The sequence below is a fragment of the Opisthorchis viverrini genome (genome assembly GCF_000715545.1).
Source record: "Opisthorchis viverrini unplaced genomic scaffold opera_v5_784, whole genome shotgun sequence".
Lineage (NCBI taxonomy): Eukaryota > Metazoa > Platyhelminthes > Trematoda > Opisthorchiida > Opisthorchiidae > Opisthorchis > Opisthorchis viverrini.
In genome coordinates, this window is record NW_008752466.1 from 25,278 (window position 1) to 39,775 (window position 14,498).

General features: G+C 46.1%; 2 protein-coding genes across 2 annotated transcripts in view; both read left to right on the forward strand.

Annotated features, from left to right (window-relative positions):
• The window catches only part of T265_12081 (hypothetical protein), a gene marked incomplete at both ends in the record, with an annotated part of 8,116 nt that extends 7,937 nt beyond the window's left edge, over nt 1–179 (forward strand). Inside the window, one exon of the mRNA XM_009179031.1 lies at nt 67–179. Within this exon, the coding sequence (XP_009177295.1) occupies nt 67–179 (113 nt within the window). The remainder of the gene's footprint in view (nt 1–66) is intronic.
• A 7,999-nt stretch (nt 180–8,178) lies between these two features.
• Nucleotides 8,179–14,319, forward strand: T265_12082 (hypothetical protein; the record flags this gene model as incomplete). The annotated part of the gene is made up of 6 exons (XM_009179032.1): nt 8,179–8,226; nt 11,179–11,296; nt 11,341–11,697; nt 11,744–12,020; nt 12,068–12,355; nt 14,041–14,319. The coding sequence occupies 6 exons, from the start codon at nt 8,179–8,181 to the stop codon at nt 14,240–14,242; spliced, it is 1,290 nt and encodes a 429-aa protein (XP_009177296.1).
• Nucleotides 14,320–14,498: the final 179 nt, after the last annotated feature.

A 14,498-nucleotide genomic window follows, 5' to 3' on the forward strand; every position in this document is an offset into this window, starting at 1 on the left:
CATGCTCCTTCTCGAACCCAATTTAAAGCACTATTAGACATTTATTTATGCGAATCCTCGCGCTAGCGAGCATTCTGCCCCGCGCTGAGAACATAAAGAGCAGTGCTACACCCTTTTTTCACTTGTGCCTTTCAGGTGAACGACAGCCACTGACCGACAAGAACAAAACCGACCCGTGAAACTTGGGCAAAAGCCTCGATCCTGTGTATCAATCCGTGAATCCGTGAATCCGTGAATGCACCGGATTTGTGACTCTGAACTTATTCTGAAGGTCACGCACGCATTTGATTTTTCCACGATGGTCTTTTAGGGTGCAAGGTTCTTCGGATTAACGGTCCCTTATAGGTCATAAAATTAATGTCACCTGTCACGAAACAAAGTGAATCGAGGCAAATCATATCTCGTGTGTACCCTGCGAGTGGGAGAGCTTACTTGGTCCCCGATTCTTCGTGGATGATGTTCCTTTACGAGACAACTAGACCCGTCGAGTGTGTCAAATTGAGCTTGGGTTTATGAGATGGATTACCTGGATACAATAATCTTCGCTTGTCCCAATGGTTTGGTTCACAAGCCCTTCAAAGCTTCTAATGCGGAAGACCGGGATCCATTAAATTGGACCGGGTGTTATCCGAGTGAGGAACAACTGAACAACTGCAACTCACCATACCAACACTACCGACAGTCCTGTCGATTTAATCTTGGTCACCTTCTTCTAACAAACACCTACTGGAACCTTGGGAGCAGTGCTTGTCTCTGGTATATATGGTCTAAATCGTCTGTTGTCGTGGTCGTTTCAAGAAAAGGTGGACTCTTCGGTATGGTCCGTTGGATGTCCCTTCCCCATGTCGACTCTCAATAATAAGGTTATTTCTTAGCTTGTGCGTCGCTGGTGATACCGTCTGTCCGACTCTCTCCCAGATTCGCGGATGCTTAACCCCTCAGCCAGCTGGGTCATCCACCCCTTCCACCGGTGTAGCCTCCTGTCCGGCCTTACTTGCCTAACATTTACCACTCATCTATAACCCTGTGAGCTCCGTTCCTGCGCGTCGTTTGTTCCTAATAGTCCCAACATGTTGGAATATAGCTTACTGCACATCCCGACAAGACCTGCTCTGAGCTATCTTCCCATCTCTTTTTGCTGTAGCGCGACTTCGACGATATGACTGCAGATGGATTGGTCCATCTTTCTTCACCGGCATCCGTCCGAGCACGGCCTATTGCGTCATGTGTAACTACATAGTATCCGCTACTGCCGACACAACTGCACATGTCGCCGAGTAGCCTGCATAGAATATCTTTTCGTGTTTCGTTAACTCTGTCGACCCATCCGTCCACCCGGATTTTGCTGAGACTCTGAGATGTTTTACGCCACATTTCTAACAGTTGGTCTAACTTCCTGCTGCAGAAATTTGCTCCTTGATTGTTGTATGGTTGGCGGAGTGGCCTACAGCGACACACCCATTCTGGGAGAAACACATTTGCTACAGAAATGGCTGATGTGTATATACCGAGCAGAGCGGTGCTGGGGTATTCCATTTTACCAACTTGTACACTGTCCATGGTATTATTCGCACTACTCGAGGTAGCCCAGTGGTTAATTCGCCAGCTTACGGACCGGTTGGTCGGTGGTTTGAACCCAATTTCAGCGTCTCCACCACCGACCTACCGGTCCTTAAGCTGGTGCCCTAACCAGTGGGCGAGATGGCTCAGTGGTTAGCGTGCGAATTTGCTGACCAGGAGGTCCGTGGTTTGAACCCGATCTCATTCTCTCGACTTCCTCTGTCTAGGCTTGGTCAACCTGGCAGTATCCCAGCCCTCGTGCCTCCTTCCGTCGGAATGGCGGGTAGGCACCAAAAGGGTGCTACAGCCGAACGTCACCCTTTTTACTATTTTTACTGGAATAGCACTGTCCACTAAAACTTGCTGACATGCTTCGGTGCCTCGTATGCATTAATTGGTCTGGCCATTAGAGCCTTTCTTGGGTTATTTCAAACGCTTTCTGTCTTCCAGAGATTACTCACTCACTGTGTACTGCACTTGACGCCTCGCCTTTCTTGTCACGGTACAAACTTTTGTTCCACTGGTGTTGCCATTTTCATTGTTAGTTCACGAACGAGCGACCCATCTCATCAACTTAGTTCACCTTATTTTTATGTTTGCTGGCCCCCGAACGGTGTCGGTCATCTGTCTCGGACCGTATTAGCTGGTCCTATAGTGCATTTCAATCCAAGGTCATTGCCCTGTGCAGTGAGTCTTGCAAAGGACAGGTGCGTACGGATTATGATCCGTTCTCCCAGATGTACGGACTGGAGTTTTCCACAACCTAAACGATAGCGTGCCCCTCTTCTGTCACTGGATAGTTTCACTCCACCAAATTCAGTACTTGAGGGGCACAATTATTACCGGCTGTTCCCGTTCTTATTTTAACAACCCTGCCATTGTTACGAAGGATGCATCAAATTTTAAGTAAAATATTTTGGAGAAGTCTGAAAAAAAACCGGCGTTTTGGTGCATATAATAGTTACTATCAAAGCCGGAAACGCTTGTTGGTATTCGACTGTCCGTTTACATTTGGTGTCCTATCTAAACATGGCGTACAGTGGTTCCGCTAGGTAAGCGAAATCTCCAATCTGTTGACGGTAATGTCCCGCAAACCTGAAAAATGCTACTTACCACCTTTATTGAATTCAGTTCGGGGTAATCTTTTTTGGTCTTAGGATTTTCGTGACCTACCCTCGGTCGACAGATCGTGTCGCACATAATTAATCTCCGGGTACGGAGAGTTGGTGCCTCGCCGGTTTGACTTTAAGTCCAGCCTGTCGTCACTTCTGAAGTACGAGCTTCAAGTGTGCCATTTTCTTGGTGGTCCCGTGGAAGGATCAGGACGTCCACGTAAACCACCTCATTCCGTTATCGATAGTCTGTGCAAACCTGACACAAACTATCCTTTTTGACTCTTGATAAGATAGACTACAACTTCTTGGGTCACACCTGTTTCCAGCTTCCCACCTAACAGTCCTTTAATTGTTCAGTTGTAACACCCTTTCGGTGCCTAGCTGCCATGCCACCCGAAGGAAGCACGAGGGCTGGGATATTGTCAGGTTGCCCAAGCCTAGACAGGGGATGTCGAGAGGCGGAGGTCGGGTTTGAGCCACAAACCTTCCGGTGAGTAAATTCGCGCTCTAACCACTGAGCAATCTCGCCCCAGTCCCTTTATGGTATTACGCAGTCCTGAGTGACTCACTCTGGATTGCCTTCTGCGTTGATCCTATGTTTGGTGACTACATACTGACAGATATCCTCCTCCGAAGTTTTGAGTACGTCCGCTTACTTCCTCGCCTTCATTTTTCCATTCGCTTCTCCTCAGCATGTTATGTTAGCCACGCCTGTCTGACAGATGGACTATTCGGTCAGTGAGGTCGATTTAACCTATTCTATGCAACAGAGCATAGTCGACTAATAAGTTGTGATATTGACACCAACCTTGATAGTAACACTACCCCAGTGCATTGGTTTCACTGTCAGTCTCGGTGTATTTGTTCGAGGAACCCACATTGCTAGTGCGTTAATCCCATCATCTTGACAGGTGGTTTCGGCGTTTTATGATGATATATTCTGCCACTGGAATTTGTGGTGGCGTGCTTTTAAATCATCCCAATTCAATAGAGGTTTCAGCATGTCCCCTCCAATGGTTGGATGGCTATCACGAATAAGACATTCCTACCACTGTGGACGAAACCTTATCTGTCCCACATCTCATATTGAGTGTTGTGGTCCCGTCGTACCAAGGCTTATGGCGTCATTAATTCTTCATCGTCTTATGGCGGCAGGTGAACCCCCAACCCAGGAACACTAAGTGGGACTTCGACCGGGTGGATGCTGTGTAGACCACATCCCTGCACTCTATCGGGTGTTAGAGCAACGTCATATGTGCCAAGGGCCCACAATCTTGGTGTTCCTTGACTTCAAGGGTGCGTTCGATTAAGCTCATTGGTCAGCACTGTTAACCACAATTGCTCAACAGAGTATGCCATACAAATTTGTGAACATACTACGGTCCCTATGCTCACATTTCGGAGCGTGATAATGCATGACGAACTCTCTAAAAGCTTCCCTATAGGAAGTTTTGTTTGACCAGGATGTCCACTCTCTCCGTTCTTGTCCAACTTCGCCATTGATGAAATAATGAGGCGAACGCTGGAAAGTCTTCAAAACTCCGGCGTTCAACTCGCTGTCGATGAGAACCTTGTCGATTCGGAGTCTGCAGACACCATTCTCATCTTCGGAGACGAAGCACAAAGCCTGGTAAATCAAATGACCACCATTATATCTTCTTTCAGCATGCGCCTCACACCTCCACAGTGCACGGTCATGCTTCGTAACGCTCAATCTCTGAAGCACCAGAGGTTGTGGAGAATTTTGCACACCTCAGTAGTTGTATTAGCTTTGACAGAGTTGCCTAATGAAGCCAGACCCAGGTCACACTTACCAATTTGCGCTACTTGATGAATCGAAATTGCATACCACTGGGTCTCAAGGTTCGTGTGTTCCAGGCTAAGGGTAAGCGCCATGTTCCTGAATGGTTGCGAGGCACGACCTTCGCGGACATGTGGTATGAAGCACCTTCAGGTTTTTGATCACCGATGACTCAGGAGCGTTTCTGGTGTCGGACAATGCTCAAAAGTTCGTAATGAGGTAATTAGCAGACGGGTTTGGTTGTCCACTAGGTACTTCACTCTCAGGAAACATCCAACTCCATCAACTTCGGTGGCTGGACCATTTGCTACGCATGTCGAAACGTCGTTTACTGAAAGGAGTGTTCTCTCTGTGCCTATCTCAGAATGGCGCAAAGTGCGAGAAGCACAACGTATGGGTTGACAGAAGTGTGGAAGAGAGTAATGCGGCGATTAGTGCGGCCCGCCTTCCAGGATCGGAACCCTTGGCTCTAATACGCTTGGCTGGACATGGCAAGAAATGGCGGAAGATTAATGTCAGTGGCGTCCGTGCTCTCAGTTTGTGCGCTTGGAGTTGAAGTTACCTGAGAACGCTTGCGATAGGCCGGCGCTAGGTCCTCTCCTTCATTCACTGATCTCAATTCTTTTCACTACAGGACTATAAATATAACTGTGATCTATAAACTATGGTTGTACGGCAGTAAAACATCAGTGTCACCACTGATGTTGCTGTCTCTGGTGATGATACTGATGAATCAGGACAAAAAAAGCGTTCAACTGTAGCACCCTTTCGGTGCCTAGCTGCCATGCCACCCAAAGGAAGCACGAGGGCTGGGATACTGCCAAGCCTAGACAGGGGAGGTCGAGTGGCGGAGGTCGGATTCGAACCACGAACCTTCCGGTCAGTAAATTCGCGCTCTAACCACTTGGGCCATCTCGCCCCCGAATCAGAGGACAATGAAGACCTGGTTCTGAACACTTAGGGTCGGTATGAACTACCGAGTGCCCACGTGTCCTACGGCATTGAGCTATGGAACAGATTCAGTCAGTCACTCTGAGTTACTGTGGATATACTAGCTGCTAAAGTTCCGGTCATTGGAAAGTTGGAACATTTTGATCCCCGCGGTTACAGAGGCAGGCAGGAAAGTTTCGAGCATCACGTCAATAACGAAGTTGGGGAAGAAATATGAGGGAGAGTTGCCTTGTCTTACACCACGACGTCGCGAACCCAGGAGAAAGCTTACTTTACACTCGTACGCGCATCTAGTGCTCTGACAGGGATATAAATTTTGAATGAATCCCTTTGATCACTAAAAGTTTCTGACAGTCGACAGAGTCAAAAGCAGCCTTTGGGCAAAGAAAAACATCAACTTGGGATGTTTGAAAAATCGGTGTTGTTCAAGGATTTGTCTCAAGGTAAAATTATAGTTGGTACATCCTGGTTCAGGGCGAAACCCAGTTTCTCACGAGTTTTTCTCCCCGATAATCGGTCAAAACAGTACCAGAGGGCACCTTGGATGCTACGACTACTAGGCTGATGCCACGATGGTTTTCAGATGACGTTCTCGAGAACTAAGATCACGGTAGCGGAGCTCCATTCCAGTGGCATGGTCAGAGTCAAGATGCACACACTAGATGGAACGACAATCTTCAATAGACGCTCTCTATCAGTGATTCAGTACCGCGTGATTCAACTGAGTCCATGACTGGCTTGTGATTGGTGGCCCCCAAGTAACTCAATGTGAGTGTACTTGGCAGGAACTGACAATTTTCAGCACGTAACTAAGGAAGTCGCTCTGCATTATTCGTACGCTGAGCATCGACTCCAAATCCATCGCATAACTTTGCTTCTTCCCAGGTTATTTGTCCAACTTTGATGTTCTTGTCACCCCCCAGGATGACGTATCGGGAGCAAACGCGATAGATCTCGATAAAAACCGTCTTTTTCAGATTCCGAACTAAGGTCTGTCGGTGCGTGTACTGGTACGACAAATAAACACCGTTTACTGCATCGACCTGCATTTTTCTTAACGGAAGCGGTCGACCTTACAACGCAAGGACTGTTAACTGTAATCTAGTCCAGTTAAGTGCTTTCAGCCCTGGGACTGAGTACTATTCTCGCATCGCACATACCACGAGCAATTGCTCCAGGATAATCAAATACCCCAAGAGTGAGGTGTTAAATATTTGAGCTCGTCCTAAGTGGATTGAGCTGCGTGACCTCATTGAGGTCTTGTACGCTTGTTTCGGACAAAATAAATCACAGAGGGAAAGCAAGGTTTCAGCAGGGGTTCCCTGTTGCCCATCTTGAATTATGGACGATAAAGGCCGCATCGTGGGTTAAATCTCTGGGACTTCGTAAGAGTTCGTCTTACTGGGCAATATTTTACCCACGGAATAATGGTTAGAGGAGTGGCAGTGCATTCGATGGACGGGGAGGGGTTCTGGGTGAGAGCCGGTTAACGGAGAAGTGCAAGGGTGAGTTATATTCTCCAGTAGCCCAGGTTTAAGAAGAGGGCATGCTTGTCTCAAGTCTGACCCACAAGGCAGTGAGAGTATTAGGGTTTTGTTCGGGGACCCTCTCCCTAGCTTCTGACTCAGAACACAGCCGCGAGACAGTGGTTTTCAGGCTTTTTTGAGACCCGGAGCCTATAGCTCATTGACCTGACCCACTTAGCTATAGCGGGCTGGCTCGGGGTAGAGAGAGAGAGAGTACAGCATAACCGTCTGGTTTTAAAAATATTTCAACCGTATTGAATAATGCTCCAGTGGTCATAGTCAACCGTTGCGTGATAAAAGTGTGCGGATTTCAGCGCTAACTTTTTGCAACCTGCCCTTCCATAAATATGGACATGCTGGTTGCTTAAAGGAACCGCCTTACTGCCTTCACACTCCTATCGCATAGAACAATACGACTTTATCCGCACACTATCTCGTAATACGATTTCTCGTAGTACGGGCATTTGCTGTTCGTCGGGCTGCTCCCCGTTGGCCTTCCCAACATGGTTGAACCCTTAGAAACTGAGTTCAGGCCAATATAGCCCACGGAAGCCCGACCACCAAGACAGAGTGACAGCTTTAGGGGGCGAGACGGCCGAAGTGGTTAGAGCACGAAACTACTGATCGAAAGGTTCGTGGTTCGAATCCGACCGACCCCTCTCGACTTCCCCTGTCTAGGCTTGGGCAACCTGGCAGTATCCCAGCCCTCGTGCAACCTTCAGGTGGCATGGCAGTTAGGTACCGGAAGGGTGCTACAGCTGAACGATTTTACGACAGCTTTAGGTTGGGAGATTGAAGCAGAAACGGTGTGACGCTATGGTGGAACGATGCCACTAACCGTGCCTCTTGGACAGCAGTGATTTTTTGTAGTCCTGGAAGTAACCCATCCTTCCCAGGAAGAAATTCGCTTGGAAGTAGCCAAATGAAGTAAAATGTTCGATCATAACAGTCCCCTGGGAAAGTGATTGGTAAAAAGGAGCTCCTTACCTATAGTCCAACTTTATTTTATTGGTTTGTTTCAGGCGTACTGGACAATTTGCGATGTATGCCATTCAGTTTGCCCGGGGCGCAGCTTTTTGTGGTTTCGTGAACTGTTTCGTTCATTAGTATCGTTCCTGCAACAGGCTTTAGGTTGATAATTTTTTGTTCTCTAGTTAACATCTCTTCTGAGATTGTCTGTTTCGTTCCAGATGCAATATCCGCTCAGCCTTCGATACTACCAGTTATGACAATGGATTTAGAAATAAACGCTGAGGAGCTGAACAATCTTCTAGTAAGTTTTTAAAGCTCGAGACGGCTCAGTGGTTAGGGTACAACTTTGTTGATCAAAAGGTCCGTGGTTTGAACTTAACCCCAGGATCTCGACTGCTCCTGTAACTTGGCAGTATCTCAGCCCTGTGCTTTACTCGGGTAGCAAGCCAGCTATGCACCGAACGGGTAATATTGTGCATTTTGTAATATTTCATCGCTGGTCCGATCTGATAGCTTGTTTCAGTTTTTCTTTTTCGCGATATTCTATTATAGGGCCAGAAACTCACTGAAATCCTGGCTGTTCTATATATCTTCAAATACCTAACAACCGACAGTCTTAACATAATGCAATTAGCACCAAACTGTGCTCGGGGTGGCTCGGGCATCGATTTCTAACTGGAAGGTCTTTGGGATAGGTTTACGCCTGATATATTGCTTCATCCCGGCCGAGCTAATACAATCTGATTACTTTTTAGACAGCGAGTTTCATCCAAACTACATGAGTTTATGGTTTTCGAAGCTGAACGCTCTGATGTGTTGTTGGTACCGATACAGATGTAGACGATAAACAGATGACTAAATATGGAGGGGTTGCGCTAAACATGACTCGAAAGAAACTCCGCTATACTTACTGATTTCTTCCTGTAAACGAAGCCTATCTGTGCTAAAAAGCCGAGAACCATTGTACAGCTGTTCCATCCTTGAAATCATCCACCACATAATGATCCTTCGGAGAGCATTGGGTACATGCCCGTCGTAGACCTAGATTTCTGTTGCTACTATGTATGTATCGTGCTCACAATGGTGACAGTGAAACGCTTAGTTATCATTTTTGGTGATGTAAACTAATGCTACTTGCACACATTTACATACAAGGAAGTTAATCACCAAGGGGTTCACTCTCGTGCAAATGGCTCCTGTGGAAGGATGGACCGGCTTGCTGAAAGCGCTCACAAAATTTCCCCGGGAACTCGGTACTGGTCACTTTTCTAAAATCACCTAGTCTGCACCGCTTGCAGCCACATGCCTCTATCCGAAGGCGTAAATTCTTGCTGATGTGCATAATTCACTTCCTGGTTGGAGCTGTCAACATGACCTATTCTAGTTTACTCTCGTTGTCAATTCTGTTCGAGGATTTTCCGTGACCTGTCGCTCTCGGGTCCTGCTGTCACTGGATCCAAGTGGATTCTTGGCTGGCAACCTAGTCTCCCAAAAAACTTTCACATGGGCCTAGTGACGACACAACGAAATGGTGAGTGTTGCCTTACCACGCTACGAAAAAAGAACTTCCAACCAGGAATTAGGGCTGCTGAATTGGAATACAAACCGTGTGATGATCACAGACAATCATGGAACCCGATTGTCCCATGGGTGGCAATCGGATGCAAGGCTAGGGTAGTGAGCTCGAATAAACTCCAGGCTTAACGGGGTGTCTGGATAGGATCGATCCAAGATCCAACAATCTGTGTCGGTTCTTTTCTTCGCATCTGTTCGAGAGCCCCACTGTTTGAGATCGGTCGTGTCAAGAAGTGCATCCTCCGTGTGGGGTTGTGAGTATCGTTCATTCAGATATCCCTCTGTTACTCCGTCGGTTTGGTGAGTAGGCTGTGCTCTCTCGAAGTATAAGAAGTTTAGGAAATATCAAGTGGCATGTTTCTCATTTTATTAGGTGATGTTTTTTGGGACAGGGGGCACTGCATTTGGCTAAGTATATCACTTGAATTATGTGTGCAGATGCTCATTACTCCGCATAGTTGAAAACGAAACGACTTCACTTCGGTTCTCTCTTGTTTCCATATATTTCTGCTTTCATGCAGTTTGCCAAAACCCTCCTCACGAATTCGGTCTTTACAGGTGTTGGTCTTGCCCATGTAGCGTTTTCCTAGCTTAGACGGCGTGGTAAAATACCTATGTGACTCGACTAGCAAACAGCCAGCAACCGAACTTCCTGACCACACCGTTTGCAATGAAAAAACGTATACAAGTAAATGTTCATCGTCGAAAATATTGAAATTATTGCCCCATTTTGTAAACATTTATTTTCCGATGTTCCACAGTCTGTGTTACTCAATAAGCTGAAGAGATTCCTTGCTGTATCATCTCATCAACAGTCGTTTTATATATTATTGACTTGTTAGTCTAATTCGTTCTTGGTTGCTTGTGGAAGTCTCTTGTGCACTCGAATTGATGATATGGACAGATGGAAACGGGCCTCCAAATACCCACTAAGATTCCCAAAACATCATGCTTGTTTGCAAACGTTCACAGAATTTCTAGAGAACAATCTGGGCCACCTCTTTTGCTTGATGATCGGTTCAACGGAAACCGTTACCGCTTAGCCGATTCAGCTAGTCTAGTACGGATTTGGAATGCCCCATTAAAGACCGGTTTTCACGCCGAAGTCCGCCAACTGTTAATTTCTGGCTGTATCTGATACAATCTGATACTCAATCAAGTTAATCGAGATCGTGCGCCTATAAACCATCAGTACGTACACTGAAACTCCCATAGTTTGTTTGTGATCGTCCACCAAACAGATTACTTAAACGAGTATGCTTTGGCGTTACAAACTGTCGAGCCCTGTTGTGAAAATGCATCTATCGAGAAAATCTGAAAACATCACAAACGAGAGATTCAGCTGGGTTTCACGTGAGTCTTTCGCAAAACCAAATTAGTTTGCAAATGAGTGTATTTCAGTTCAAACGTATTAGGATGTCGGACCATCCTTAACGACGCTTTATGGTTTATTCGATTCACCAATGCACGTAACCTCTCATTTTTGCTGGCGTATGAGTTGCTCCGTAATCGTCACATTTTCTAATTCTCAATGGAAAAATACTTTTGCCTCTTGATTAACTAATCACCATACTAAGACACATTTCCCAAGTGAGATCAATCCCTTTAGTGTTGGCCTCAGCTTTCTAAGCTGTGACGTTGTTGCTCTATCGTGCGCTTGACTTGTTTTCTTCCATAGATGGGCTCCTCGGATGGATTTGTGAAAAAATCTCAGAAACGCAAAAAGACGTTGAATCACCTTGGGAATACAAAGCGTACAAAAACAAGTGATGAAGTTTCTTCTTCGTTAGCTGAAGGTATGTCATCGTGTCCCCTAACGTTGGACCATCTTTGTTCATAGATCCCAACTCAGCTGTGAGAACTTCTCGGGAAGAGAATGCATTCGAAAAGACGATTGAACTAGATCCAAAGGTTGCGGAAGAAGTTGTGAAACGCATCGAGCAGAAGAATAGCCGCACTCTATGTGTGTCAGGCTTGCCTCCGAAAACCAACCTCCATCTGATGGAACAGCTCATCCCAGATATACATACAGCACGTATACAATGGAATACCATAACTCACAAGTGTACGGGCACAGTTTATGTTGAATTTGGATCGGCTGATATGGTCGAACAGTACAAAGCGAAACTTGATGGCATGACTTTCCAACACAAAACATTGACGGCCAAGACTGGAAATTTTCTTCCGGAAAGTGCAGGTAACCGCGCGGGTCTCATTCAACCTCATTCATCTCTCCAACACAGATCGGTATGATTGCAAAACACTCGTACTACATGGACTTCATTACAAGACACATGTTGGTGAAATCGCCAAACGGTTTCCATCGGCCACTTCTATTAAGTTCTCTTCGGACCACAAAAAGTGGGATCGACAACGTCCCGCTTTGGCCTATCTCACTTTCCCCACCCCACAGGATGCTTTGCTTGCATTCGATACTAGACAAAGTTGTACAATTCGTCGGAGACGATTTAATATAACATGGTTTTTACGAAAGACTGAGGAGCAACAACACCCACCGAGGTGAGTTGCTAATCGATCGTTTTTAAAAAAATCTTTTTCTCATTTAGAAAATGTCTGTTTGTCCGTGGACTGAAGAAATCAGTCACAGAAACGGACCTACAGTCTGTATTTCCACAGGCTACTTCGATGTCCATACAGCCGAAGACAGGAGAAGCCTACCTTCACTATGACTTGGAAGAGGACTGTGTACTTGATTGGCAGAATGCACGACACTTGCAACTTTTTGGACGGAAAATTCAGGTTACTTTTGATACTTCGGTCAGGAAACCGATTGCCTTGTCTATGTTACATCCGGGGTCGTCACAGGTAACAGCAAACTCCGGGACTTTCGGCAAGTAGGTAGTAGTCTTTCCAACTGTCTTTGTTGTCGAGTTGCTCATTAAACTGGTTTTTGAGAAAAATATGTTGGTGGAACGCTCCACTTTTCAAGAAACATCTCTAGAAGAATTCAAAATATTTCCACAGGAGGGAATATTTCCTTGTTAGGTCAACAAGAACTGCATCGCGTATTTTCTGCACCAGGGTGAGGAGTAGCAACACTAATAATCGTTCGGCTGTAACACCCTTTCAGTGCCCAGATTGTATGCCTTCCGAAGGAAGTACGAAGGCTGGGATACTACCAGGTTGCCCAAGCCTATACAGTAGCAGTCGGGATACCGCGGTTGATTTCGAACCACGGTTATCGGGGTCAGTAAATTCGCGCCCTAACCACTGAGTTATATCGAGCCCACAGGGTGAGGACGTTTCATTTGTATTCTGGCACTTTTCAAAGAGCTTTCAGTAAGACAAACTGACATTTCCCATCTCATGTGAAATGAGTATTCCGGATATTGGTGCTCTTGAATTTCCACGATTCACACCGCTGCGACTTGGTGAATCCGTTGACCAGGTCACTACGAGCCAGTGTTTTTCTTCAACTGACTAAACTTGAATGAGATTCATGATCACAGCTTTGTGCGACAATGAAAACAGCGGTAATTATTGAGAACCCGATAAGTTCTGAATTATTGTGTATTGCTCCATTCCATAATTAAACTTTATCACTTTCAGTCGCTGTTTCAACTGTGATATGTCCTAACGATGGTGTTCTAACTAGCTGTTGTCCCCACTCCAGTGCCTTATCGTCGGAAATAGATTCGCCAAGAAGGAATACAACCGCTTTATTGTGAGTGAAAAAGTTACAGGGGACATCGCGGTATTTAAAACAAACTTTTTGCCTTGAATCTAGACTGTCTGATCGGCTTTGGGTGAATACTCACCATCGTCGCCCACGCCTCTATGGCATGCCTAAGCACTCATCATCGTCAGCTGTCGTTGAATTGATTGACTGCTTGAGCATCCAATCGGCAGTTGGCTTTTCTGGCCTGGGTGCTTGACGGCTTCGCTGCGATTTTGACGGTTTCAGTAGATTTCGGACATTCTGGCGAGATGGCTCAGTGGTTAGTGCGCGAATTTATTGACCGGGAGGTCCGTGGTTCGAACCCGACCTCTGTCTCCCGACTTCCTCTGCCTATGCTTGGGCGACCTGGCAGTATCCTAGCCCTCGTGCCTCCTTCGGGTGGCATGGCATCTAGGCACCGAAAAGGCGTTAAAGCTGAACGATTTCTTTCGACTCTGGCATTATTTTCAGGAATCTGACCTTCCTGAAAGATAAGTCAAGCATATGTATTCGAGGCCAACTTCAATTGATTCCACTCTGGTTGGTTAGTGTATCAGCTATCTCTAGAAGTGGTGGTCGTTTGGCGACTCAACATGTGTCCGCTGTTCAGTTTCAAACTTTGTGCCGTCGAGGAAGGGGGTTGCAATGAAAAGTTCCACCTCAATTAACTAAGAACCGTAAATCATTATGGTGCACCAACCTGAAACAGATAGCATACGTGTCTCCCTGTTAGTTATGAGTTCAACAACGAACCTTTTCGTTATGTACTTTTGACATCTAATGAAAAGAATTGGACAGTCGTTCTTCATCAATTCAACCATATCTAGTTTTATGATCCCGTTCTTGCTTTGCTGGCTTCAGGAAACGTGAGAAAATTCGTGGACCTTCCGTGAATGCCTCTGAGTCAACAAAACTTGCCCACAAAAAGAGGAAGAAGAAACATCACTTGGAATCGCTGGCTTCTTCGAAACCGTCGTTGTTGTCAGCCCAGGTTGATCTCTCTCGCAAACCTACCAAACTGAAACACAAATCGAAACTGTTCACTGGCAGCAGCAGTCATTGATAAATGGTGCCATCATCTTCCGCATGCCCATCCAATGTAAATCACATCACTTCCAAATACACCTTACCGAACGTCCACATTTCTTTCTCAGCCCAAGGCTTATTTCCCACATACAGTGGTTCACCTCCATAACACCAAATGCTAATTAAGTACCATCAAGGTCCCCGGAACAACCTAAGCAGCCTCATATCCTCTCGCAGCTCAAAAACAACATAAACTCCACATGCGTTGCAAAGGCCGTGAGTGTTTCTGTGTG